At 49.1% G+C, this 27,478-nt stretch overlaps 1 protein-coding gene across 3 annotated transcripts in view; it reads left to right on the top strand.

Annotated features, from left to right (window-relative positions):
* Positions 1 to 27,478, top strand: part of LOC138452988 (NACHT, LRR and PYD domains-containing protein 3-like) — a 415,916-nt gene that overhangs the window by 366,868 nt on the left and 21,570 nt on the right. For 2 of the 3 annotated variants that reach the window (XM_069605372.1, XM_069605371.1), the window contains exon 9: positions 9,073 to 9,163. The exons of the other annotated variant lie outside the window; for it this stretch is intronic. In XM_069605372.1, the coding sequence (XP_069461473.1) occupies positions 9,073 to 9,151 (79 nt within the window). In that variant the 3' untranslated portion in view covers positions 9,152 to 9,163. The remainder of the gene's footprint in view (positions 1 to 9,072; positions 9,164 to 27,478) is intronic. 3 annotated transcript variants of the gene reach the window in all.

Below are 27,478 nucleotides of genomic sequence, written 5' to 3'. Positions count from 1 at the left end.
GATCTGCTGTCAAGTGAGGCCTAGAGACTGTCTACGTGCATGTGTGTCCTAGGATTAGGCAGATCTGCTGTCAAGTGAAGCCTAGATACTGTCTACGTGCCTGTGTGTCCTAGGATTAGGCAGATCTGCTGTCAAGTGAGGCCTAGAGACTGTCTACGTGCATGTGTGTCCTAGGATTAGGCAGATCTGCTGTCAAGTGAGGCCTAGAGACTGTCTACGTGCATGTGTGTCCTAGGATTAGGCAGATCTGCTGTCAAGTGAGGCATAGAGACTGTCTACGTGCATGTGTGTCCTAGGATTGAGCAGATCTGCTGTCAAGTGAAGCCTAGAGACTGTCTACGTGCATGTGTGTCCTAGGATTAGGCAGATCTGCTGTCAAGTGAGGCCTAGAGACTGCGTGCATGTGTGCCCTAGGATTAGGCAGATCTGCTGTCAAGTGAGGCCTAGAGACTGTCTACGTGCATGTGTTTCCTAGGATTAGGCAGATCTGCTGTCAAGTGAGGCCTAGAGACTGTGTACGTGCATGTGTGCCCTAGGATTAGGCAGATCTGCTGTCAAGTGAGGCCTAGAGACTGTCTACGTGCATGTGTGTCCTAGGATTGAGCAGATCTGCTGTCAAGTGAGGCCTAGAGACTGTCTACGTGCATGTGTGTCCTAGGATTAGGCAGATCTGCTGTCAAGTGAGGCCTAGAGACTGTCTACGTGCATGTGTGTCCTAGGATTAGGCAGATCTGCTGTCAAGTGAGGCATAGAGACTGTCTACGTGCATGTGTGTCCTAGGATTGAGCAGATCTGCTGTCAAGTGAAGCCTAGAGACTGTCTACGTGCATGTGTGTCCTAGGATTAGGCAGATCTGCTGTCAAGTGAGGCCTAGAGACTGCGTGCATGTGTGCCCTAGGATTAGGCAGATCTGCTGTCAAGTGAGGCCTAGAGACTGTCTACGTGCATGTGTGGCCTAGAGACTGTCTACGTGCATGTGTGTCCTAGGATTAGGCAGATCTGCTGTCAAGTGAGGCCTAGAGACTGTCTACGTGCATGTGTGTCCTAGGATTAGGCAGATCTGCTGTCAAGTGAGGCCTAGAGACTGTCTACGTGCATGTGTGCCCTAGGATTAGGCAGATCTGCTGTCAAGTGAGGCCTAGAGACTGTCTACGTGCATGTGTGTCCTAGGATTGAGCAGATCTGCTGTCAAGTGAGGCCTAGAGACTGTCTACGTGCATGTGTGTCCTAGGATTAGGCAGATCTGCTGTCACGTGAGGCCTAGAGACTGTCTACGTGCATGTGTGTCCTAGGATTAGGCAGATCTGCTGTCAAGTAAGGCATAGAGACTGTCTACGTGCATGTGTGTCTGTTGTGCGTTGAGAGTCGTGAAGATATAGGAGACCTCCGTTCCCAAGTGCCGCACAGGGAGAATCACTTATCACTCCCTGTGCAACCCTTGAGGCCACAGGTGGAGAAGATCCGAAGCCGGAACCGAAGTACTAGGAACCCCAAGGCAGCTGTGAAAGAAGGCAATGATTACAATCCAAGCAGGCAGGGCACTACATGTATTCAAACAGAGAACAATCAGAGTCTTACCGGGGACTTGATGAAAAAGGACGTTGAACCTGAAGGGGAGGATGGTTCCAGGACTCACGCAGGCAAGGGACCCACCTTCAGGGATAGGACCAAATGTCGTTCGCCAGTCTCCACCTGGAGAGGGTTGTATTGGAGTAAAGGGTCCCAATCAGTCAGATGACAACCACCACTTGGGAGGCGTGACCCACCGTGCAGCGAGGCGATCTGGGAAATCCAAGAGGAGTCCGTTGAGCAAAAGAAGGGTCTGAAGCCAGGAAGAGCCGTCCGAATAAATGGAAGAACAAAGAGCAAGATCCAGAGGGAGTCCGTGATTCAGTCCGAGGTCAGAAGCCGTGATGAACAGAGGAGCCGGTGTCGCCGCAGCCAAACGTGATCCACAAGAAGTCCAAAAGCAAGAGCGAGGTTTCAAGGAAGCCGGGTAAGTAACACGAGTAAGTCAGCCAGACAGGGTCTCCAAGGAAATCAGCTGTGAAGCGTGGAGTACAGGTACTGAACAGCTTAAATACCGTTTACTTCCTGGTCACGTGACATTGAATGGAGCCACGTGACTGTGAACCCGGGGCACATGACCGTACAGACAAGTCACGTGACCGGGCCACAACGGTACGAGCGCGTGTGTTACGGCTCGAGCGGCTGCCTAATCTCCATGGCAACTGCCAATGGAGAAACGGCCGTAAGCGCGACTGAAAGGAGTATGGCGATTGTTTTGCCAGCGCGTGAGCCAGACTGGGTTGCCTGCGCGAGTCCCGGGAGACAGGTGAATGAGAGAGAGTGGTCCTGTGACTGGGTGACGGGACATGGCCGGAGGTACGACCCGAAGACATGACAGAGCCCCCCCCCCAAAGGCCCACGACCCCGTGGGCACGAAGGATGCTCTCGATGAAACTGAGCAACCAGCCGGGGGGCCTGGACATCCGAGGCAGAGACCCAGGAACGCTCCTTCGGACCGGACCATAACCCAACCAATCGACCAGGTATTGTAGGCGACCCCTAAGGAAACGGGACCCCAGAATGTTCGAGACCTCGAAAACATCAGGCACCCCCAGGGAAACAGGGGCAGGAGAGGGGCGAAGACGTGTCGAGGAGGGACAAGGTTTGAGGAGGGAGGTATGGAACACAGGATGAACCCGCCAAGAGGAAGGGAGAACCAGGCGATAGGCCACCGGGTTGATGACCCGGGAAACTACATAAGGACCCACGAAACGGGGCAACAGCTTGCGACAGCCCTTCAAGTGGAGATGTCGGGAGGACAACCAAACCCGGGAACCAACGGGATACAAAGGCGCCATGGTACGCCTAGCGTCCGAGGAGGCCTTCATGGAAGCCTGCGCCTCCTGCAGGTGAACGAGGACCTGGGCATGGAGGGTCGTCATATCCCGAATGCAGGCTGCTGCGGCAGGGTTCTCGGAGGGTGAAATGTCGGGGACAGGGAGGAATCGGGGATGCTGACCATACATGGCATAGAACGGAGAGAAACCAGTGGAAGAGTGTGTAGCGTTGTTATAGGCAAACTCAGCATAACGGATGTTCTGCAACCAGGTCGTTTGCTGCTGCAGCATCAAACAACGTAGATATTGTTCCATGGACTGATTTGTTCTTTCCGTCTGACCATCGGTTTCTGGGTGGTAAGCGGAGGAGAACCGTGCATCGATACCTAGCAGAGCGGTCAAGGCACGCCAGAAACGGGAAGTGAACTGAGAGCCACGATCGGACACCAGGACAGATGGAAGGCCGTATAGGCAAAAAATGGAATCAAAGAAAAGCTTGGCCAAGGCAGGGGCAGAAGGGATACCATGACAAGGGACGAAACGGGCCATCTTGGTGAAGACATCGACCACTACCCACACGGTGTCATACCCCTGGATCCTGGGTAAATCGGTCACGAAGTCCATGCTCAGGGTGTGCCAGGGCTTTGGTGGCATGGGTAAGGGGCGCAAAAGTCCCAACGGACGACCCCTACGATGTTTGCCCTGAGCACAAACTGAGCATGAGTCGACGTAACAGCCCACGTCCCGTCTCATGGAAGGCCACCAACACCAGCGTTTTAAGAGATCCAAGGTGCGGGCCTGGCCCGGGTGACCATTGATCGGGGCGTCATGCGACCACTCCAGGGCTAGGTTTCTGGTGTCAGTGGTAGGGAGACCTAGACGGTCCTGTACATACGGCAGACCGTTGTGAAAGGTGGGATCCCATTCCGACAAATGATCGGGATGTTTTTTGACCCAAGAGCGAATCTCCTCTAGTAGCAGTAGGGGAGGTGTACAAGTGCAAATAACATGCCCCCGGGGTAAGAGTGTGTCAGGAAACACTGGTAACGAAACCCCCCCAGGGGAGCGAGACAAAGCGTCGGCCTTACTATGCTCAGAGCCAGAGCGATGTTTAATCTGAAAGTCAAAAGCGGCGAAGAACAGGTGCCATCTGACCTGTCTACTGTTTACGCATTTCAGGGCTGCCAGGTCTTGCAAGTTTCTGTGGTCGGTGTATACCGTGACCTTATGTTTGGCCCCCAACAGGTGATGACGCCAGGTTCGAAAGGCGTCCATTACCGCCAGTAGCTCTTTTTCGGTTACGGTATAGTGGGTTTCTGCAGGGTTAAACTTGCGTGAATGAAAGGCTACAGGATGAAGCCGTCCTGTAGTGGGACAGGCTTGTGACAGGATTGCCCCCAATGCGAAGGAAGAGGCGTCAGCCTCAACAACGTACGGCTGGTCAGGGTTGGGGTACTGGAGCACAGGGGCAGTTGTGAAGGCGTTCTTCAATGCGTCGAAGGCCTGCTGGTGCATCTCCTTCCACTTGAACGGAACAAGAGGACTGGTAAGGGATGTGAGAGGAGACACAAGAGAAGGGAACCCAGAGATAAAACGCCGATAAAAATTAGCGAAACCCAAGAAGGATTGCAAGGATTTTAGGGTTTTTGGTGTTGGCCATTCGAGGACCGCCCGTACTTTGGTGTGATTCATGGCCAGACCACCAGGTGTAATGTTAAACCCCAAAAACTCCACGTTAGTTACATGGAACAAGCATTTTTCGGGTTTCACAAACAACGAGTGGTGTCACAGCCGGGACAACACTTCTCATACATGTTGAACATGTTCTTTCAGTGTGTGAGAAAAAATGAGTATATCATCAAGATACACCACCACAAACATGTCCAAGATGCCCGAGAAGATGTCATTCATGAAATGCTGAAAGGTGGCCGGGGCGTTGCATAGACCGAAGGGCATGACTGTATACTCATAAAGGCCATACCGCGTACAGAAGGCTGTCTTCCACTCGTCTCCCTTTCGGATGCGGACGAGGTTATAGGCCCCCCGCAAATCCAACTTAGTATATATGGAGGCATGGATTAACCGGTCTAGAAGAGGAGAGATGAGTGGTATTGGGTAATGGTTCTTAACAGTGACGGCATTGAGCCGACGATAATCCACACAGGGACGAAGGTCGTCCTCTTTTTTGGGCACGAAGAATATGGGGCTAGCTGCAGAAGATTTAGACGGTCGTATGTGACCCAAGCGCAGCGCTTTATCGATGTACTCTTTAAGAGTCAGATCCTCCGACACGGATAAAGAATAGATGCGGCCCGAGGGTACCACAGCCCCGGGAACCAAGTCAATCGGGCAATCATATGGGCGGTGAGGAGGGAGTACTTCGGAGGAGCCCTGATCGAATAGCATGCTGTAATCCCGATAAACCACAGGAATGTGATTGGTGACTAAACCCACTATGTGTGAGGCAGGGGGAATTTCGTCGCCCAGTATTGATAGTTGGGCAACCGCACCAAGAGCTACTGCTGGGGTGTCTGTCTCTCTGTCCACAGGTAAGCAGAAGTTCTGACAGAGCACGGATTCGAAATGAATGTGTCCCGTTCCCCAATCGATATGCGGGTTGTGCTCTCGTAACCACGGTATACCTATAATGATGCCAAACTGGGGCATGGATATTAAATCGAAGTGGAGGGTTTCTTTATGGGTCGATTGGATGGTCAGGACGAGGGGAGCTGTCTGTTGCCTAATGGGACCAGAAACAAGCTCAGTCCCGTCGACTGCTTGAACCGGGTTGGGTCGGTGTTTGTTGATCAAAGGTAGGTTCAGTGTTTGGGCTAGGGTGATGTCGATATAGTTCCCGGAGGCCCCGGAATCAATAGTGATCTGTACGGGATGAATGATACCAGGGGCAGGCTGTATGGTGGCTTCTACTTGGATAGGCCTGATTCGACCAAACGATGGAGTGTGACTCGGGGAAGGGCATGGAGAACTCAATCCTACCCCCGTATCTAGGATCGAGCTGGACGAAAATCCGGTTTCTTGGATTTGGGTTTCCGAGGACACTCCTTCACTAAATGCCCCGCCAATCCACAGTAAAAACAGGCGTTCTCAGCCCTTCTGCGCTCCCTCTCCCTTGAGGTGATGGGACTCCTAACACCCCCTATTTGCATAGGCTCGCTGGTGGGCTCAGAGTAAGACGATGAGACGGCAGAGCTGGCAGACTGGGAAAACCCGGCCTCAGCCCTGCGTTCAGAGCGCCGTGCGTCCACTTGGAGTGCCAAATCCACCAGAGCCGGGAACTGAACTGGTAGGGACGGTACCACAGCCAGAGCGTCTTTCATAGGGTTGCTTAGCCCTCTATAGAATACAACCGATGTTTTGCTTTCGGGCCATGAGGTCTCAGCTGCCAGTTGATTGAATCGTGTAATGTACTCGATGAGGGAGCCCTTACCCTGGGACAAATCCAGCAATTCTAGATCATGGGATTGCGCTTTATATCTGGTGTCAAACACTCTGGACATTTCTGATATTAACTGGTAAAAATCATAGAGGGCAGGATGATAGTTTTCTAACAGCGGGTTTGCCCAAGCAGCAGCCGTGCCGGCTAGGTGAGATAGAGTGAATGCCGCCTTGGTGGTGGGGTCAGGAAAAGCAAGGGGTCGACACAAAAAGTGCAATTTGCACTGGTTAAGGAAAGTCCTAAACTTCCTCGGGTCCCCATGGAACTTTTCTGGGGCAGCCAAAGGAAAGGGAGAGGGTAGGACCACCGGAACGGGAGCCGGGGGAGTCGGGAGTGGGTGTGCAAGGGGTACAGATGCTGGAGTGGCGTCAACCAGCTCCGGGTCTGCGGGTAAGGGATGCTGGGCACTCTGCAATAGGTCGAGACGCTGATGGACTGCTGCATTAGCAGCCACCATGTCGGCCCGTAGTACCGTAAGTGCTTGGATGACAGCGGCCAGGGGGTCTTCAGCGGCACCCTCCATATCTTACACGACTAGGCTTCACAGTCTGTTGTGCGTTGAGAGTCGTGAAGATATAGGAGACCTCCGTCCCCAAGTGCCGCACAGGGAGAATCACTTATCACTCCCTGTGCAACCCTTGAGGCCACAGGTGGAGAAGATCCGAAGCCGGAACCGAAGTACTAGGAACCCCAAGGCAGCTGTGAAAGAAGGCAATGATTACAATCCAAGCAGGCAGGGCACTACATGTATTCAAACAGAGAACAATCAGAGTCTTACCGGGGACTTGATGAAAAAGGACGTTGAACCTGAAGGGGAGGATGGTTCCAGGACTCACGCAGGCAAGGGACCCACCTTCAGGGATAGGACCAAATGTCGTTCGCCAGTCTCCACCTGGAGAGGGTTGTATTGGAGTAAAGGGTCCCAATCAGTCAGATGACAACCACCACTTGGGAGGCGTGACCCACCGTGCAGCGAGGCGATCTGGGAAATCCAAGAGGAGTCCGTTGAGCAAAAGAAGGGTCTGAAGCCAGGAAGAGCCGTCCGAATAAATGGAAGAACAAAGAGCAAGATCCAGAGGGAGTCCGTGATTCAGTCCGAGGTCAGAAGCCGTGATGAACAGAGGAGCCGGTGTCGCCGCAGCCAAACGTGATCCACAAGAAGTCCAAAAGCAAGAGCGAGGTTTCAAGGAAGCCGGGTAAGTAACACGGGTAAGTCAGCCAGACAGGGTCTCCAAGGAAATCAGCTGTGAAGCGTGGAGTACAGGTACTGAACAGCTTAAATACCGTTTACTTCCTGGTCACGTGACATTGAATGGAGCCACTTGACCGTGAACCCGGGGCACATGACCGTACAGACAAGTCACGTGACCGGGCCACAACGGTACGAGCGCGTGTGTTACCGCTCGAGCGGCTGCCTAATCTCCATGGCAACTGCCAATGGAGAAACGGCCGTAAGCGCGACTGAAAGGAGTATGGCGATTGTTTTGCCAGCGCGCAAGCCAGACTGGGTTGCCTGCGCGAGTCCCGGGAGACAGGTGAATGAGAGAGAGTGGTCCTGTGACTGGGTGACGGGACATGGCCGGAGGTACGACCCGAAGACATGACAGTGTCCTAGGATTGAGCAGATCTGCTGTCAAGTGAAGCCTAGAGACTGTCTACGTGCATGTGTGTCCTAGGATTAGGCAGATCTGCTGTCAAGTGAGGCCTAGAGACTGCGTGCATGTGTGCCCTAGGATTAGGCAGATCTGCTGTCAAGTGAGGCCTAGAGACTGTCTATGTGCATGTGTGTCCTAGGATTAGGCAGATCTGCTGTCAAGTGAGGCCTAGAGACTGTCTACGTGCATGTGTGTCCTAGGATTAGGCAGATCTGCTGTCAAGTGAGGCCTAGATACTGTCTACGTGCATGTGTGTCCTAGGATTAGGCAGATCTGCTATCAAGTGAGGCCTAGAGACTGTCTACATGCATGTGTGTCCTAGGATTGAGCAGATCTGCTGTCAAGTGAGGCCTAGAGACTGTCTACGTGCATGTGTGTCCTAGGATTGAGCAGATCTGCTGTCAAGTGAAGCCTAGAGACTGTCTACGTGCATGTGTGTCCTAGGATTGAGCAGATCTGCTATCAAGTGAGGCCTAGAGACTGTCTACGTGCATGTGTGTCCTAGGATTAGGCAGATCTGCTATCAAGTGAGGCCTAGAGACTGTCTACGTGCATGTGTGTCCTAGGATTAGGCAGATCTGCTGTCAAGTGAGGCCTAGATACTGTCTACGTGCATGTGTGTCCTAGGATTAGGCAGATCTGCTGTCAAGTGAGGCCTAGAGACTGTCTACGTGCATGTGTGTCCTAGGATTAGGCAGATCTGCTGTCAAGTGAAGCCTAGATACTGTCTACGTGCCTGTGTGTCCTAGGATTAGGCAGATCTGCTGTCAAGTGAGGCCTAGAGACTGTCTACGTGCATGTGTGTCCTAGGATTGAGCAGATCTGCTGTCAAGTGAGGCCTAGAGACTGTCTACGTGCATGTGTGTCCTAGGATTAGGCAGATCTGCTGTCAAGTGAGGCCTAGAGACTGTCTACGTGCATGTGTGTCCTAGGATTAGGCAGATATGCTGTCAAGTGAAGCCTAGATACTGTCTACGTGCATGTGTGTCCTAGGATTGAGCAGATCTGCTGTCAAGTGAGGCCTAGAGACTGTCTACGTGCATGTGTGTCCTAGGATTACGCAGAATTACGCAGATCTGCTGTCACGTCTTATTTTTTCTGTGGTTTGCTCTAGAATCTCTAAATTGGAACCAACGGAAGGAGGCACTAGGTCGATGTTTGCAGCCGTGGCGAGCTGGTTTCCCAGAAGATAACCACCATATTTGGTAATATCATGAATTGTTTTGATGATTTTAGAACCAGTGGTTCTGTCTTATCATTTCAAAAGCATGTAGGAAAGTAATCGCTGCTCTGGTCCTTTTTGAATGTTCTATTTCTGGAGTACCGCTGTGAACTATCCACTCATGGAGTGGTCCCTGTGATATGTTGTGGCAGTCCAGATGTGAGGAGGGCAGGCAATGGCTGTTAACCGCTGTTAGGCATTTCTCATGCACTGCTGGTATAAGGTGTTGAGAAGTCCACTTTATTTGACCGGCAACGGTTCACCACAGCAGTCTAATCAAACTCTCACCTGATGAGGAGGCTGCGCATTAAGGCTTAGACTATAAGTGGAGCAGAGACATAAAGAGGCATGAGACGTACAAAGGACATGATGCTATTGATCAGTGGATACAGTTGGCTGCCTGCTTTATTAATGACAACATATCAAATGCAAACTGGAAGTGTGTGCTTTTGGGCACTGCGCGGTCAGGGGGAGTGGCCCAACTCCCGCCGCAAGCTGCTTCCTTTAGTTCCCCAGAGCTAATCATTCAGTCCATCCCGGTGCCATCCTTTTACCGGTCAGAAGCTCTGGGTTCTTGCCCAGGTCCCCTCAGGCGTTCAGCAAGAGGGGCCTGGAAATCCATGAGTCTTTTCCTTTACTTAATTTCTGGCTGGCAGTCATTTATTTGAAGGTGGGCTTCCTCTTCTCTGACCCGTGCTGCCACACCTGCGAGGTTCTACGGCCGATCCGGTTCTCCCCAAAAGATACCTATACGCACGCTTTTACAACTAGTGCATCAAAAATGTTATTGGTAAAATTATCCACCTAACCCAGACAGGTGTACCCCATCCGGCTGAAAAAAGTCAGGGTTACCCAATGTTATGTTACCATGTCTGATCAAGTTTAAACCGTTCCTTTTGCAGAATATTGCCAATGTTTCGTTCAATTTCCTTCTAGATGTTTGGCTCCATGCCAGTGCCGTCTGGGCACAAGTTTGGATATAAATAGCTTGGTTTCTTTCCCAGGGATGTGCAGATGTCTCCTACTGGATGTCTCCTTCCCAGTTCGGCCAGTTCGTTCCCCCCCTAAGTGTATTACTAAAACATTAGGTGGATCTCTGAAACCTATTAAGACGGATAACCTGTCATGTATGTCTTCCCAACGCATGCCTGGGGTTCCTCACCAGGATATGGTAGTGTTGTGGCGTGCCTCTTCTAGCCACTTCCCTGCTACCGCAGCAAATGAGTGTCCCACTATCCAAACCGACTTGACGGGGGCTGGAGGGAGCACCTGTGGAAGAGAAATTCGGTATTATACCATATCTTTCCTGATATATCTTCTATAAGATCCCGGTTCACTCTTTTCTCTCACAAGCCACCTATCTATGCCGATGTGGCATCTCTTATGCAGAAAGAATGGGTCTCAAACTCTTGAGGGGTCCCAGCCGGTCACCCTAATTGCTTTTGCTTAACGCTCTGCCATCTTTGTGAATCAATAAAGGACGCCAGTGGAGGGTCGGGGGGAAGGAGAGGCGAATGTGCAGGGTCATCAATGCAATATAGGTTGATTAACCTGCCATTCACCAACTGATCTGTTTTTGATTTTGGGATTAAGGTGACATGCTTCCATGGTTCCTGAAACAACAAAAGGAGACTGTGGGCTATTTTAATGACACAAAGGTTCTGCCCATAAAGCACTCATAAAGTCAAAACCAAAGAACCAGTGTGGCTCCTTTCTTTAAAATCTTTTCTCTCGATATCTCCCTTCTCCCTCTTTTTTTATATACTCACCCAGTCCATGTACCAAATAGGTGCTGGGTATCACACAAGTGCATTTATCATATAGAAAATGTATTTTATATTTTTCTCAATAATCAATATCTCTCAAAAAAACATATCTCAAAAACACAATCTTTTACAGCCCAATGTGGTTAAAAACATTCAAAATACAATGTAGACAATCATAAAAGAACACATCTTCCAGTGCTAGCCCGTCCCCTGCTGATGCATTCTTAGCAATTAGCTTGCTTACTCTGAAAGCCCCAAAAAAAGCTAGCGCAAAAGCTGCCCTAAAGAGCCTTATTTCTCAGCCGCTGTTGCAAATCTTTTCCAATATTTCCAACAGCCTCAATAATGTATCAGAATTCAAAAGTCTCCTCTTGTCTAGTTTTGCACTTCTAACATGGCCAGTCCTTTTAGGGCATACTTTATCTATGTGGGTGATCTATACCCCGAGCCAACTTAACGAGATATGAAACTGCTGTCGGATGAGCCAATGTCCATGATTTCTTCTTGTTTTGTAAAAATGACCATTGTAAGACGGTTTTTGATATCTTGGTCGTTGATACATTCTAACTTTTCAAATGTTATTATAGTTTTAAAGGTTTCAAAGCACTTACTAGACTGTTTTTGCCGTTTTCGTCGCTAAGGCATTTTTTGCCAAATCCGTTAATTCTCTATTTGCGGTCCTCGTGTTTTTTCTTTTGATACTGTTAGCTGTCTTTATGCTCGTAGTATCTGTTGCTTGTGTTTAGTGCTTTGTTTTTCGGACCCTCTTGCTGCCAGGGTCGTGCTCTTCTCTTATGTGTCCTGTATTTCCCAAACATTTCTTGTTGGCGTCATATTTTGCTCCGCTCTTGGTTGTCGTTTCCTGAGAATTCCCAACTGTGAATGAGACAAGGCATTGGCAATGGCTTTTTCTTTCCCGGCAATATGTCTGTCTCTCAATTCATTTTTAAGCCTCAGTGTTGCCTTTTGTTATTGACCTCAATACTTAAAAAAAAAAAAAAGATTTTTATTGCCATTTTCAACAAACTTTCCCCCCTCCCTAACCCTCCGTAGCCCATGTCCTCCATTCCATATCCAAGCTTTAACTTAAACATCTATGTTGTCCCTGGAATCCTGGTGAACTCTCCTCTCCCTACCCTCATGCCTCTCGTGTGTCATGCAGCTTTATGATATGATATGATATGATAGTTTATTTATATAGCGCCTATACACAATGTGTTTCAAAGCGCTTCAAGGAGGGAGGGGACATAGGAGAATACAGTTACATTCAGCAAAGTCCTTGAAGCAATACAGAATGTGAAAATAACTATCATAATAGGCCTGTCGACATTTCTGATAGTGCAAGTCCATAGAACAAGTAAGGCAGGAGATAATGGATAGGAAGGAGAACAAAGCAAGCAGTAACATTACTATGTCTGACGACAATTTACACAGTGCAGGTGGTAAACAAGAGGCAGGGTGGGGGGGGCAGGGGACGGAGGGGGAAGGAGAACAAGGCACGCTGCTAAGCAAAATGTCGGTGACAGATTTGAAGAGCAGGGGAGGAGTAGAAGGGGAGAACACGGGGGAGAGGAGGGGAGACCGACAAGCTGCTATCAAGAGTCAAGGAACCGATGATAGGAGTAAGTGCTAGGAGGGTGAAGATAGAGAGGAGGGAGAAAGAAGATGGGGAGGGGAGTAGGAAGGTAGTGGAAGAGGATGGAAGTGAAGGAGGAGGGGAAGGGAAGGAGGCAGGAAGTGGGGGTGAAACGCAGAGCAAAAAAGGGGGGGAGCAAGCAGGGGAGGCACACAGACACTCACGGCAGGGCAGGGGGCAACAGACACTCACGGGGGGCACACAGACACTCACGGGAGGGCAGGGGGGCACACAGACACTCACGGCAGGGCAGGGGGGCAAACAGACACTAACAGGGGGCCGGGGGGGGCACACAGACACTCACGGCGGGGCAGGGGGGCACACAGACACTCACGGGGGCAGGGGGGCACACAGACACTCACGGAGGGGTAGGCGATCCGGCGTACCGCGGTGGACAGCGGTAGACAGGGCCTTTGTTGTGGGCCTTCGACAGTGTGGCCGGCTCCCTTCTCCCGGTTGCAGCCATTGGCTAAAGGGGGCCAAGGCAACCAATGGGAGAGGGAGGCAGGAGCTGGCCCAGAAGATGGAAGCAACATTCACAATGAAACAGAAAAACGGCCATCTTGGAAGGCATGATGGTAACAGGCAAGTCAATTGCTCTAATAATGTCTACCCAAGTGGGTAATGCAAGGAGTGCGTAAATGCATAACAAACAAAGCAAAGTATGCACGCACGATGGAAAGGTGCATTTTGTCACAATTTGACTACGGTGCTCCCTTGTCCATTGTCCAAGGCCTCAAAAGTCCTTGGACAATGGACAAGGACTCATAAGTCCCAGGCATTTTGTGACCCCTGAGGTTATGTTGGTCAAATCACCCCTAGGAGTTTCATTTTCCTCAGGCACCATATACCCTGGCGTCACCTTGGAGTAACTTCAGAACCACGTCCCATTCCATGCAGAAACGTTGGTGTTCCCCCCTGAATGGAGTAAGTTACGCATTCTATTTCTACGAAGCTCCAACCTTTCCCCACCCATTCGTGCTCTATGGGGGGATCCTTTTAACACTAGTTGACATGATGTGGAGCCCCTATTGCTCAGATGTACCACGGCCAAGTTGTCTGACCAGATGGTCACCAGTTTGTTTTTCAACCTTTCACCACATAAGCAGAGTGCTACCCATACCGGAAACATTTCTACCAACCACTATGATTTTCTTGGTCCAACCTTTTGAATGTCGAGCCAACGGCCATGACCTACACTCCATTTATTATCCCGTATGGCCCGAGACCAATGCTGCCTGCTAGGTCTGTGAATAATAACTGCTTCTCATCTCCATTTAATGGTGTTCTTCATATCGCATAGCCATTGAAGTTCTTCAAGAAATCTTCCCAGGCTGTTAAGCCCTCCCTAACATTTTGCCCAGTCGTATGCAGTGGCTTCTTTGTCTTGAGCTCAGTGCTTCTTTGGAAGATGGTCCTTGTGGCATTATTCCGGCTTCAAAATTTTATTTCAAATGGATTGTGTCCTCCCACGTATTCCTCATCTTGTGATAATTCGTTATCTCCAGCTTCGCTGCTTCGGAAAAAAAATTCTCGGCAGAGGGCGCTGTGCTCGAGGTCGTGGAGTTGATTTTCCCTCGATGTACTCCGTACTCTGTCGACGTCACCGATGGTATAAATAGCTCGAGCCGCGCCCGTTGCTTCAGTTCCGTTTTTCCGATCGCTTCGCTATCGAGAACGGCGCGCTTCTATTTTCTGTGAAGAAAATGTCGTCATCTTCGACACCTTGGACACCCAGGACTGAGTTCAAGAAGTGTGCAGATTGTGGATCTAAGATGTCGATCACTGATCCCCACCGGATTTGTCTCTGGTCTCGGTTCCAGTCACCGAACCGACGACTGCGGGTCCTGCCAATCTATGACCGAAAAAGCTCTTCGTGAGAGGAGAAGTAAACTGTTGGTGGTGAGGGAGGCCTCAAAAAAGGTTTCGTCAAAAAGACACAAGAAAGCGACTGATTCTAAGGAATCGGATCGCCATAGGCACTCAAAGAGATCTCGATCTAGGAGTAGGTCGAGACACTCTTTGTCATCATCGAAAAAAATGAAGAGGAGACATAGATCTCCCTCATCATCATCATCTTCTTCAGAGTCGACCGAAGAAATGCGTTGTCCGACTAAATCGGATTCTCCCAGTAAGTGGGAAGAATTCCGCAAAAAGATGAGGGAGGTTTTCGAGAATGCGGCCCGACCCCCTCGAAAGACCCTCGAAAAAGCCATACCCCTAAAGTCGCTCCATTGGACGACAAAGGGAAGTCCAAGGCTACCATGGCAAAGACTGGTAGCGTCAAGGAATCCAAAAAACCTCGAGTCGACGTAAAACCGTCAAAGACTCTTCGAGAGTCGAGCACTTCTCCAGTGCCATACAAGAAACACAAGTCGTCGAAGACTTCGACAACTTCGTCGACGCCCTCAACGTCGATAACTTCGACTCCAAAGCCAAAAACGTCCTCGACGCCATTATCGAAGTCATCTTCAAAGACTTCAAAGACCCCTTCGACAACTTTGAGGGATTTGCCAATTCCTTCGAAGCAGATGGAAGAGGAAGAAAGGAGATTCACTCCTTTGCCCAGGTCAGACTTTTTCAAATCTATGTCAGCAATCTATGAAGAGTCTGCTTCAGAAGAAGACAAGGTTACTCCTTTGGGAGTTACTTATGGTACAAGACAAGTTCCTGAGGAACTTATTGACCAGGAATCTAGAATGAGAGACCTGAGAGATACTTTACATTCTGCCAGTGGAATTGACACATCCCCAGAATTAGAGATGCTGGGTACAGGGGTCTTATGACCAGGGTAGTTGAATATATGGGTTGGGGTAATACTTCACCCATTTTTTTACAAGATGACATGATGGATATAATCGTCAAGGGACCTCAGAAAGATCCTGTTCTCCCTTTCCACAGAGCCCTCCAAAGGACTGTGGAGAAAAACTGGGAGAAGCCAGAAACTATTGCTGCTGCAGATAGCACTTTTTCAAGAAAATATAGACCGGCTGGAACGGATCCTGAATATTTGAATAAACATCCAACTCCAGAGAGTTTAGTCATTCAGGCAGCATCTACTTCAAAACAAACTGCTTATCCAACTATCCCTCCAGATAAAGAGGATAAAAAAATTGATGCCTGGGCACGTAAAGTTTTCACGTCAGGCAGTATGGCACTTAAGTCGGCAAATGTCACCTGTACCCTAGCCAGGTTTACCCATAACCTGTGGGACTGTATTTTGGCGGCGGATGATCATATTCCAGAAGGTGAGGAAAGGGAAGGCTTCCTGAATATAGTCAAAGACGGGAAGGAGGCAATGGGGGAATGTCTCCAGTCTGGACTAGATACTGCTGATAGTATCAGCAGATCCATGGCTGCAAGCGTTGTGCTACGCAGATTTGCATGGTTGAGGACTTCGGGGTTTGCACCGAACGTGCAAGCCAGACTTCTCAACATGCCCTTTGATGGCTCGAGGCTATTTGGCAGAAAGGCTGATGAAAGCCTCGAAAAACTTCAGACCTCGAAAGCGGCAGCTAAATCACTTAGCGCCTCTTTGCGCCAGCCTCTAAAACCCTATTCCGGCTCCTCTTCCTGGAGGGGTCGTTCTTTTCGATACTACTACTCTTTTGGTAGAGGAAGAGGACAGGCTTCTCAAAGGGGCAAAAGAAACTTCCCTCGTGGAGCACGAGGAAGAGGTGCAAAATCAGCCTCAGGAGCGGCATCTGTACCCTCAGCCACTCCTGCAGCCACCTCCAAATCCCTCTGAGACCTTGTTACACAAAACACCAGTGGGAGGCAGGATCTCTCAACATCTGAAGGAATGGCGGGGCATTACCTCAGATGCTTGGGCACTGGAAACAGTAGCCCAAGGTTACTGTCTCCCCTTTATAAAAAGGCCTCGGAATCATCCACCGGGAGCCAACTCCGCCAAATTTCCAGATCCGCTCCTGTTGCAGTAAATGTTAACCCTGCTAGAGAAAGGTGCCATAGAACTGGTACCTGTAGCGGAGATGAACAGGGGTTGGTACTCCCCATATTTTCTCATCCCAAAAAAGGACGGAGGACTGAGACCCATCTTGAACTTGAGAAACTTGAACAAGTTCCTCAGGAAGGACAAGTTCAAGATGGTGACTCTTTCTCAGATCCTTCAGGCTCTCCAACTCCAAGACTGGTTGGTATCATTGGACCTTCAGGATGCTTAATTTCATGTGCCAATCCATCCAAAGCACAGAAAGTACCTGAGGTTCGCAATTGGCAATTCTCATTATCAGTTTTGAGTTCTGCCATTCGGGTTGACCTCCGCCCTAAGGGTTTTCACCAAACTGTTGGCGGTTGTGGCAGCAAGTCTCAGGAGAGGAGGTATTCACATATATCCCTACCTGGACGACTGGTTGATCAGGGCAAGTTCTCCAGAACAAGCTCAGGAACATCTTTCGATCACCTGCCACTTCCTCCACAAATTGGACTTCTCCCTCAATTTCAAGAAGTCCCACATGATACCATCCCAGAAACTTCAGTTTATCGGAGCAGTCTTGGACACTTCATCGGGAAAAGCCTCGCCTCCCGAAGTGAGAGCTCTCCACATCCAGCAGATGGTAACGAAGTTTCAGAATGCCCAACGTCTACCGGCCTTCGATTATCTCAGGTTGCTCGGCCTCATGGCATCCTGCATTTTCCTAGTACCAGAGGCCAGGTTGAGAATGAGATCCCTTCAATGGGCACTCAGAACTCAGTGGTCCCAGTTCTCAGGGAATATGTCGGATCTTCTGCAAGTCCCGAGCGCAGTTGCTCAGGATCTTCTATGGTGGGCTTGCAACGACAACATTCTCAAGGGAGAGTCTTTTTGGCAACCATGGCCGGAGATAACGGTAGTGACGGACGCCTCACTCACGGGGTGGGGAGCACACATCAACGATCTGACAATCAGCTGTCGTTGGTCTACTACGGAGTCCAAACTACACATCAACCTGTTGGAGCTGAGGGCAATCAGACTAGCTCTGAAGGCCTTTCTGCCCTCTGTACAGGGAAAGAATGTCCTGATAATGACGGACAACACGGTGGCCATGTACTACCTCAAAAAAAGAGGAGGAGTAGGGTCACTGCCACTGTGCAGAGAAGCAATGCAGCTCTGGTTCTGGGCAATACGAGAAGGAATCTCTCTATCGGCAATTCACCTAGCTGGAGAGAAGAACACGGCGGCAGACGCTCTGAGCAGGCAGAGCACGGTCTTTCACGAGTGGGAGCTGGCTCAAGAAGTCCTTCTGGAGATCTTCGCCCTTTGGGGAACCCCTCAAGTAGATCTTTTTGCCACAGCGATCAACCGGAAGTGCGATCAGTAGTGCTCAAGGGAATTTCCTCAAAGAGGAGCTCTGGGAGACGCATTCGTAGTGGAGAGGAAGTTTCCACTGCTGTACGCGTTTCCCCCAGTCCCTGTGATTCCTCAAGTAATCAGGAGGTTGAGAAAGTTCAGGAAAACCATGATCCTAATTGCCCCGGATTGGGCCAGGAGGACGTGGTACCCGGACCTTCTAGACATGTCCATCTGCCCTCCAATACGTCTTCCGCAAAGAGAGGATCTTCTCTCGCAAGAGGAAGGTCCGGTTCTCCATCCAGAGGTCAAGACACTCAACCTTCACGCATGGTTTCTGAGAGGTTGAGATACAAGGATTGGGATCTTCCGGATGACGTAATGGAAATCTTGCTTTCGGCCAGAAGACCAGCAACATAATCTCTGTACCGATGTCGCTGGAACAGGTTTAGTAACTGGTGCAAAGACAAGGATGAGGACCCTTTTCAGTGTGGCACCCCAATGGTGCTTTCTTTTCTACTACATCTAGCTAATCTGGGGCTCCGGATAGGAACAATCAAAGGATACCTTGCTGCACTGTCCATTTTCAAGCGCTCCTCGGAAGAGGTTTCATATTTCAAAATACCGTTAATAATTCAATTCTTAAAAGGGCTTACTAATGTATACCCTCCAGTATCTTTTCATGTACCAACTTGGGACTTAATTTAGTATTAAAATTCTTTACTTGCATACCTTTTGAGCCTCTGCACTCATGTCCATTGAGGCTTTTGACTCTGAAAACTGTCCTCCTTGTGGCCCTATCATCAGCCCGCAGGGTTAGCGAACTTCAGGCTCTCTCATGCAAACCACCATATACAATTTTTTATAAGGATAAACCTTTGTTCTTGCCAAAAGTAGTCTTGGACTTCCATTTGTCACAAAAAATAGCACTGCCAACTTTTTATCCTCCTCCTCATCTGGGCAAGGAAGAGAGAGATTACACAGATTAGATCCCAAGAGGGCTCTTAGTTTTTACATCTCAAGGATGGCTAAATTGAGACAAGATGACCAACTATTTGCGGGTTATACTGGTCATAAATTAGGCTTATATGTAACAAAACAGACCATTTCCCGCTGGATCATATTAGCCAGAGTTGAATGCTACAGATTAGCGGGGAAAGAACCACCAGATGTGCTTCGTGCCCATTATACAAGGGGAATGGCTACTTCTGCGGCTCTAAAGAGGGGAGTCCCGGCAGCAGATATTTGTGCAGCTGCAACCTGGAAAACAATGCATACTTTTTTTAAACATTATTGTTTGGATACTGCCTCCTCTAATGAGGGTTTATTTGCCAAGGCAGTTCTGCAGTCTGTCTACGAAAACTGAAATTAGTACTCCCGCCTCCAAAATTGCTACTGCTATGGGAGCCTATCACAAGATGAGGAATACTTGGGAGGACACAATCCATTTGAGGAACAAGTTACTTACCAACTGTAACGTTCTTTCGACTGGATGTTCCTCCCACGTATTCCTCATCGACCCTGCCATCCTACCCCACAGTACAGTTTTACGTTTCCTTACACTTTCCTCTCATGAAGAATGTATCGGTCATGGGGCACGCCTGGGTGTTCCTCCTATATATTTCATCGAAAAAACAGAACTGAAGCAACGGGCGCGGCTTGAGCTATTTATACCATTGGTGACGTCGACAGAGTACGGAGTACGTCGAGGGACAATCGACGCCACGACCTTGAGCACAGCGCCCCCTGCCGCAAAAGTTTTTTCCGAAGCAGCGAAGCTGGAGATAACGAATTATCACAAGATGAGGAATACGTGGGAGGAACATCCAGTCGAAAGAACGTTACAGTTGGTAAGTAACTTGTTCTTCACTGCTATAGATTGTAATTCCCCCAAAGTAGCTTTTCCTTTTACCTTCAGTGAAGAGATTGTTTCTAGCATGTCATCTATCTTGTCCTTTGAGATTCTCCATTCCCCTTTGCTGGAATCTATTTCTATTCCTAGGAATGTGATCGTGTGTGAGGGCTTAACGGGATGTCCCCCTCTTGTGACGGTTTGACAAATGTTTTTAAAGACTTTTCCCCATAAATTGGACTTGTTTGGTCCTGCGAATAGGAATTCGTCAAGACAGTGCACCAATAATACGTTGGGAAGATCTTTTTCAATGTCCATTGAATGAAAGCACTAAAACATTCAAAATATGCACAGGAAACAGAGCACCCCGTTTATTGAAAAAGAAATTCCTTCCAAAATGGAAACATAGCCAAGGGTACGAGTTCTTGTGTACTGGGAGTAGTCAAAACGCAGATTGTCTGTTTGCCTTCTCCGTCTAATGCATTATTTCCGACTTCTCCATAGAATGCATTCTTCCCGGCTTTCTTTACTAACTCTAGGGCTTCGAGGAAGCTAAGCTTTCGAGTGAGGGATCCCATCTTTAACTCACTTGCCTACTTGGAGTGATAAGTGATGTATAAGCCTAAGCTCACCTTTTTGGGTACTAATCCCAGCGGCGAGAACATACATTCTTGGAAAGGGATCTGGCCAAAATACCTGCTAACTCTTCCTAGAGCCATTTGTTCTGAATTTGTTTTTCCACCCGTTAGGGGTCTGTTACTGCTGATTTTAAGTTTTTAGGGATGTTAACTGAGTTGTGACTTTGAAAAGGGATAAGAAAGCCGTTCTTGAAACCTTCTTCTAAAGATGTGCTGGTTTCTTTGTCAGGAAATTCTTGGAGCCAAGAACACATGGCCTACTATTTCATTTGTGATTTCCCCAATGAAAAACTACTTTCAATGGTTCTTGACTTCAGACGATTTTGGGGTGCTTTGGAAGGAAGGGACTTTTGTACCTTTAAGGTAAATGTGCCCCCCCACCGCACTTGCTACACTGATGATGGAATCTGCACTCGCTCCCCCAGTTCCAGAAACCTTTCTTAAATTTCCAGCAAATTGGCGTGGTGCAGTTGTTGGGCCCTCCCTGTATTGGGTCTGCAAAAAACTGGTTGCCACATACTGTAAATCTTTGTCCCCCATACTGTTTCCTCCCAAAGAACTGGCTCCCTCTATACTGTGGCTGTTTGCTTTACCTGCTTCTGGATGTATTTTCCCCGAGTGGGTCCCTTCCTCCCTCATTCCCACCCAGCCGTACTCTTCCTTGGAGAGTCTGGTCTGCAAGCTGGTCATCTCTCCCACCACCTCTCTGACCGTTGCAACCATCTACAGGCCACCTGGCTCTACCACCTTGTTCCACTCTGAATGCGCCGATTTCTCCTCCTCTCTCCTCTCAACCATCTCTAAACTCCTTCTCATGGGCGATTTCAACATCCACCTGGACTCCTCTGTCACAGCATCCACTCTCTTCGGTGACCTTTGCACCTCACTTTCCCTCCCCATTCTCCCTTCTGGTCCAACCCACTCGGCTGGACACACTCTTGATGCTTTCACCCACACTGATCTCTCACTCTCCTCTCCACTGATCACCCCTACTCTCCTGGTCAGACTACTCTCTCATCTCACCTGGGTCCTCTCGGCCCTGTGACCGCACCTCCCCAAGCCCTGCCAACCTTGTTCACGAACATCCGTTTGATGAAACGAGTATCAGTTGCTGTCTTTGCATCCACCTTCATTCCCCCCACTTCCCGCACCGCTGACTGTACCTCTGACTCTGCTCTCAGAAACCTCCATCTTGACATTACTAACACTCTTGACATTCTTGCCCCAGTCATGAGGATCCGCCTGAAACCTGTCTCCAAGCGTAACACCTGGTACGACTCTGAACTTGCAGCCCTGAAACGCAAGTGTAGAGCTGCAAATTGGAAGTGGCAGACCTCATGCACACCCTCTGACAAACTGGCCTGTCGCCTGCTCCAAAGGCAATACAAACTCCATCAGAGCCAAGAAAAGGACCCACATTCAGGCTTGCATCTGTGGTGCATCCATCAACACGGCTGAACTCTTTAAAATCTGCAGGGAACTAGCCAACCCTTCTGCAGTCTCCTCACCTCTTCCGTCCAAGGCCCTCTGCAATGCATTGACCACACACGTCACTACAAAAACTCAGGACATCTTGAGAACCCTTACGTCCCGCTACCACTCCACTTCCCACACCCTCCTGCCGTCCTATGCACTCCCACCCTCCCTCTGCATTTCTCTCCTCCTCCCCTATCACACCTGATGAGCTCACCAGAGTTGTCCGCTCCATGATGATCCCCTCCAAACAGGTCTCCCTCCTGCTTTCCCAGAACCATTAAGGACAATATTGGCACTCTGGCCCCTGCAATTGCTGCTTTCTGCAACCACTCTTTTGCTACTGGATCTTTCCCCTCCTCCCTCAAGCACTCCCTTGTGCGCCCCCTCCTGAAAAAACCTTAGCAGACCAAACTTGTCCAGCCAACTACCACCCCATATCTATCACCCCCTTCCTTGGGAAAATCCTGGAGAAGCTGGCCTTCCCCCAACTTACCCAGCACACCAAACTTGTTGGTGGCCTCCACGACCATCAAACAGGATTCCGAGCATCCAGAGGCACGGAAACTGCTCTTCTGAACACCCGTGAGGAACTGCTCGCATTTCTTGACTCCAACTCTCGAGCTGTTCTCATTCTACTTGATCTCTCCTCTTCATTTAATACGGTCAACCACTTCATCCTCATAAAACGGCTCCATGATACCCTGGATATCTCGGAGCGGGCACTGGACTGGCTGACCTCCTTCAGTGACCTTCCGTCCCAGATTATTCTGGGCTCTTTCTCCTCCCCTACCTATATCTCCACCTGCGGTGTCTCCCATGGCTCCAACCTCTCCCCCTGGCTCTTTAACACTAACCTTGCTTCACTGGTACACCTCATCGCCACCTACTCCCCCAACTTCCAGTGTTACGCTGATGACACACAACTCTTCTTCAAACTGCCCTCTGACCCTCTCCTTACTTCTTCCATAATTCCTGACTGCATATCCACTATACAGTCATTGTGCACCTCCAATGATCTCTGCCTCAAAGCCAGCAAGACTGAGAGTCTTCCTATTGGAACTCCTGCTCCCTCTTTCTTCCCCTCACTCTGACCTTCCTCTATGGGCGTCTCCTTCATCTGAAGCCAGAAACCTTGGAGTCCTCTTCGACTCCTCCTTTTTTTTCCTCCCTCAGATTCAGGACCTTGCCAAGAAGGCCCACTTTCAACTCTACCTCCCCAAAGAAATTCTGCCTTTCCTCACTTTCCCCCAGAAGCTCAATGTCTCTAGAGCTTTGGTTCTCTCTCGGCTAGACCACTACAATAGCCTTTTTGTCAATCTACCCTCCTCTTCTCTATGAACCCTCCAGCTAATCTAGAATAGGGCAGCAAGACATATCCTTGGCCTCAAGCCTAGGGACCACATCTCTCCAGCCCTAAAAACTCTCCACTGGCTTCCGGTTGCTGCAAGGATCAAATTTAAATCCCTCTGCATCACTCACAAGGCTCTCTGGGGCCAGGGACCACGCTATCTTCATCTTGTTCTCACTAAATACTCTCCCTCCAGATCTTTACGCTCTTCCGCCACCAACTTTCTGTGTGTAAAGCGATTCGCCAAACAGAGAGCCGGTGTCCAATCTCTCCTCAAGTTCCGGAAGCTCCTTAAGACTTTCCTTTTCACCTCCTCCTTCCCTTCCTCTCTCCTCTGGTAACTGATAACCCCACAGCTGCTGAGATTGGTGACCAGGGCCCTTATGTTTCCTTCTGGGCTCTAGCTTCCCACACCCACACCCTTCAGCCTCCACCCGCTCCCAGCACTTGCCTTGGCACGCTTTGTGCATGCCACCGCAGGACTGCACTTGCTTATTTATTGGCAGATGCCCACGCCCTTGCACATCCCTCCCGGCACACCTAGCACTTCACCCACCCCTTCTCTTCTCGCTGCACTTGCACATTCTGAATGCTCACAAGGCCTAGTAGGTCCGCCTCTATCCTTCATTGTTTTAATTGATTTTCATTCCTATGTTCCCTGCCTGTTGCCCTGTGGGCGCTTTGAAACAAAATGTACTTGTATAAGCGCCTTGCAAATGCACAATAAATAAATACATTCCGCCTGCCATTTGTTGTGTTTGTGCTATGCGTGAAGGATGTAGAGGTGCGTTGTGTGGCCCTGCCTTTTATGTACAGATTTGAATCTTCCTCCTCCCGTTCTAAATCGGGGTACCTGTCCATCATTCTGTATTCCCTGTCATAGTTGAGCCAAGCGTCTCCTCCAAATGTCTTGTAAACCCACAGCATACTATTCTCATATGCGAAGAGCGCTGATCCCTCTTCTGGACGTTTCCCAAGAAATATGGCTGCTGATATGTGAATTTGCACGAACCAGTTCTGAAAATATTTTCTCTACAGTTACGTTTCTGGCTATGATGTTCTCATCTTCTTTTTTTATTTTCTTTATATGAACAGAGACGTCTTTATGGGAGGGCAAAATGGGCACTTGCCCCGGGCCCCCACCTTGGAGGGGGCCCCACAAGGCTGCATGATCTTTTAAAGTCAGTTTTCATTGTTGAGCAGACATAAATGGCACATGTTGGGATATTTTATGGCATGCTGCTGAGGTTGAATCTATTGACTGTCTTTTATTGACGAGAACTTTCTGCTCTGATTAATTAATCGTCTAATGCTTTCTTTGTTCACTGTAGTATACATCATTTGTCTGTATTCATATGCAAGATTACAAAACCAATTCCAGCAAGGCCGACTCAGACTTTCCTATGTCGCAAGTTGATAAACATGCATGTATATTTACTTTGTTTTGTAGCACAGCAGGTGCTATTATCGGCAATGAAACTGCACTAGATAGCAGTTGCTATAAAAACCAAAGAGCATCAGTGTGGTGATGGTCTAAAAATCATAATTCGGTTTCTTCAGATGGGTGGTTGTAAAATCTAGGTAGCCACCCCTAATGATGAGCACAAGTGTTAGTCTGGAGCGGTGATTAGTTAATCATATTGAAGACTGTGAAACCAAGGCATTCATTCTCGTGTCCTGACTTTGCTAGCAGATGATGCAGTGATCCTGGACACATCATCTTATATCACTGACAGTACTGTGATGCCTTCTGTGAAATAAGGTTTGCCATCTCACATGCTGGCGGCATTGTTTAGCCCATTACCTGAACTTTCCTTTTAAATAGGCCATTTGAGTGGGAGGGGACCTACACAGAAGAAAGCCACCAGATATCGCAAGCCTCTGGCAAGCACATTTTAAGGTCTGCTCATTTGACACAAAAACGGTTTGCTTTTTTTGTACAATTCAAAGGTTTATCTGGCCGTTTATAAATAACAATTTCACAAGCCTGTGTTTTTAGCGTATTTAAAGCTTTAAAATGCAAAAGAGAAACCCAGATAAAATCTTTTAAGATCGCATCAATTAGACTTCTGATACTTTAATGCTTCCCTTGATGATGGAGACAATGGGCCTCATTACGTGTCCGCAAGAAGCCGGACTATGCAGATGTGTCTGCTTAGATGTGAATCTAAGCAGATACAAGCACCAGAAATATGATTACGGCGAGTAATGTATCCCATATAGACGCAATCGCAGTTTAATCCAAAATCGCAAAATGGAAAAGAGGCCACACTTTATAAATTGTGCAGTTTCAATAGCATTACTGTCGCAATTACCTAAATTGGGGTGGTGATGGGGATGGAGATGTTAAAACAATTTATCAAAGGTCAACTTGTATAAGGCAGCACCAATTCTCGGTAGTTAACTTAGCATGTCTGCTCCCTAACCTAGAACAAGTGTTCCACAAGGTTCGAGGTAAGCAACCTTGTTTATGCAACTTTATGGAAGTTTCAAAAGTTATTTGAAGTTCTACCGTAGAGACTAAAGAGCACATTTCGGTAGATAGTACCAGACTCGGACACAATTTCCATGATAGAAAAGTTAGGTTTCTGTGAAGGGAAGCGGCAGGTGGCAATCCTTCCGGTGGGGCTTAAGTGTCGGTTCCTCATTATGCCACTTGCTCGCTGCTTATATGTTCTCCACTGTTTGGGGTTTTCATGAGCCGGATATTTCTGTTCGTTGTCTCGGGCTCTCCCATCCCACTCTCTTGCAGTGGGCTTCAGTGTTGGTTCCTCGTTTTGCCACTTGCTCGCTGCTTGTATGTTCTCCACTGTTTGGGGTATTCATGAGCCGGATATTTCTGTTCGTTGTCTCGGGCTCTCCCATCCCACTCTCTTGCAGTGGGCTTCAGTGTTGGTTCCTCGTTTTGCCACTTGCTCGCTGCTTGTATGTTCTCCACTGTTTGGGGTTGTCATGAGCCGGATATTTCTGTTCGTTGTCTCGGGCTCTCTCATCCCACTCGCTTGCAGTGGGCTTCAGTGTTGGTTCCTCGTTTTGCCACTTGCTCGCTGCTTGTATGTTCTCCACTGTTTGGGGTTTTCATGAGCCGGATATTTCTGTTCGTTGTCTCGGGCTCTCCCATCCCACTCTCTTGCAGTGGGCTTCAGTGTTGGTTCCTCGTTTTGCCACTTGCTCGCTGCTTGTATGTTCTCCACTGTTTGGGGTTTTCATGAGCCGGATATTTCTGTTCGTTGTCTCGGGCTCTCCCATCCCACTCTCTTGCAGTGGGCTTCAGTGTTGGTTCCTCGTTTTGCCACTTGCCCGCTGCTTGTATGTTCTCCACTGTTTGGGGTTGTCATGAGCCGGATATTTCTGTTCGTTGTCTCGGGCTCTCCCATCCCACTCTCTTGCAGTGGGCTTCAGTGTTGGTTCCTCGTTTTGCCACTTGCTCGCTGCTTGTATGTTCTCCACTGTTTGGGGTTTTCATGAGCCGGATATTTCTGTTCGTTGTCTCGGGCTCTCCCATCCCACTCTCTTGCAGTGGGCTTCAGTGTTGGTTCCTCATTTTGCCACTTGCTCGCTGCTTGTATGTTCTCCACTGTTTGGGGTTTTCATGAGCCGGATATTTCTGTTCGTTGTCTCGGGCTCTCCCATCCCACTCTCTTGCAGTGGGCTTCAGTGTTGGTTCCTCGTTTTGCCACTTGCTCGCTGCTTGTATGTTCTCCACTGTTTGGGGTTTTCATGAGCCGGATATTTCTGTTCGTTGTCTCGGGCTCTCCCATCCCACTCTCTTGCAGTGGGCTTCAGTGTGGTTCCTCGTTTTGTCACTTGCTCGCTGCTTGTATGTTCTCCACTGTTTGGGGTTTTCATGAGCCGGATATTTCTGTTCGTTGTCTCGGGCTCTCCCATCCCACTCTCTTGCAGTGGGCTTCAGTGTTGGTTCCTCGTTTTGCCACTTGCTCGCTGCTTGTATGTTCTCCACTGTTTGGGGTTTTCATGAGCCGGATATTTCTGTTCGTTGTCTCGGGCTCTCCCATCCCACTCTCTTGCAGTGGGCTTCAGTGTTGGTTCCTTGTTTTGCCACTTGCTCGCTGCTTGTATGTTCTCCACTGTTTGGGTTTGTCATGAGCCGGATATTTCTGTTCGTTGTCTCGGGCTCTCCCATCCCACTCTCTTGCAGTGGGCTTCAGTGTTGGTTCCTCGTTTTGCCACTTGCTCGCTGCTTGTATGTTCTCCACTGTTTGGGGTTTTCATGAGCCGGATATTTCTGTTCGTTGTCTCGGGCTCTCCCATCCCACTCTCTTGCAGTGGGC

Source organism: Ambystoma mexicanum, chromosome 4p, assembly GCF_040938575.1.
Source record: "Ambystoma mexicanum isolate Mex_15411 chromosome 4p, UKY_AmexF1_1, whole genome shotgun sequence".
NCBI classification, from domain to species: Eukaryota; Metazoa; Chordata; class Amphibia; order Caudata; family Ambystomatidae; genus Ambystoma; species Ambystoma mexicanum.
This window is presented reverse-complemented; position numbering and strand designations above follow the sequence as displayed.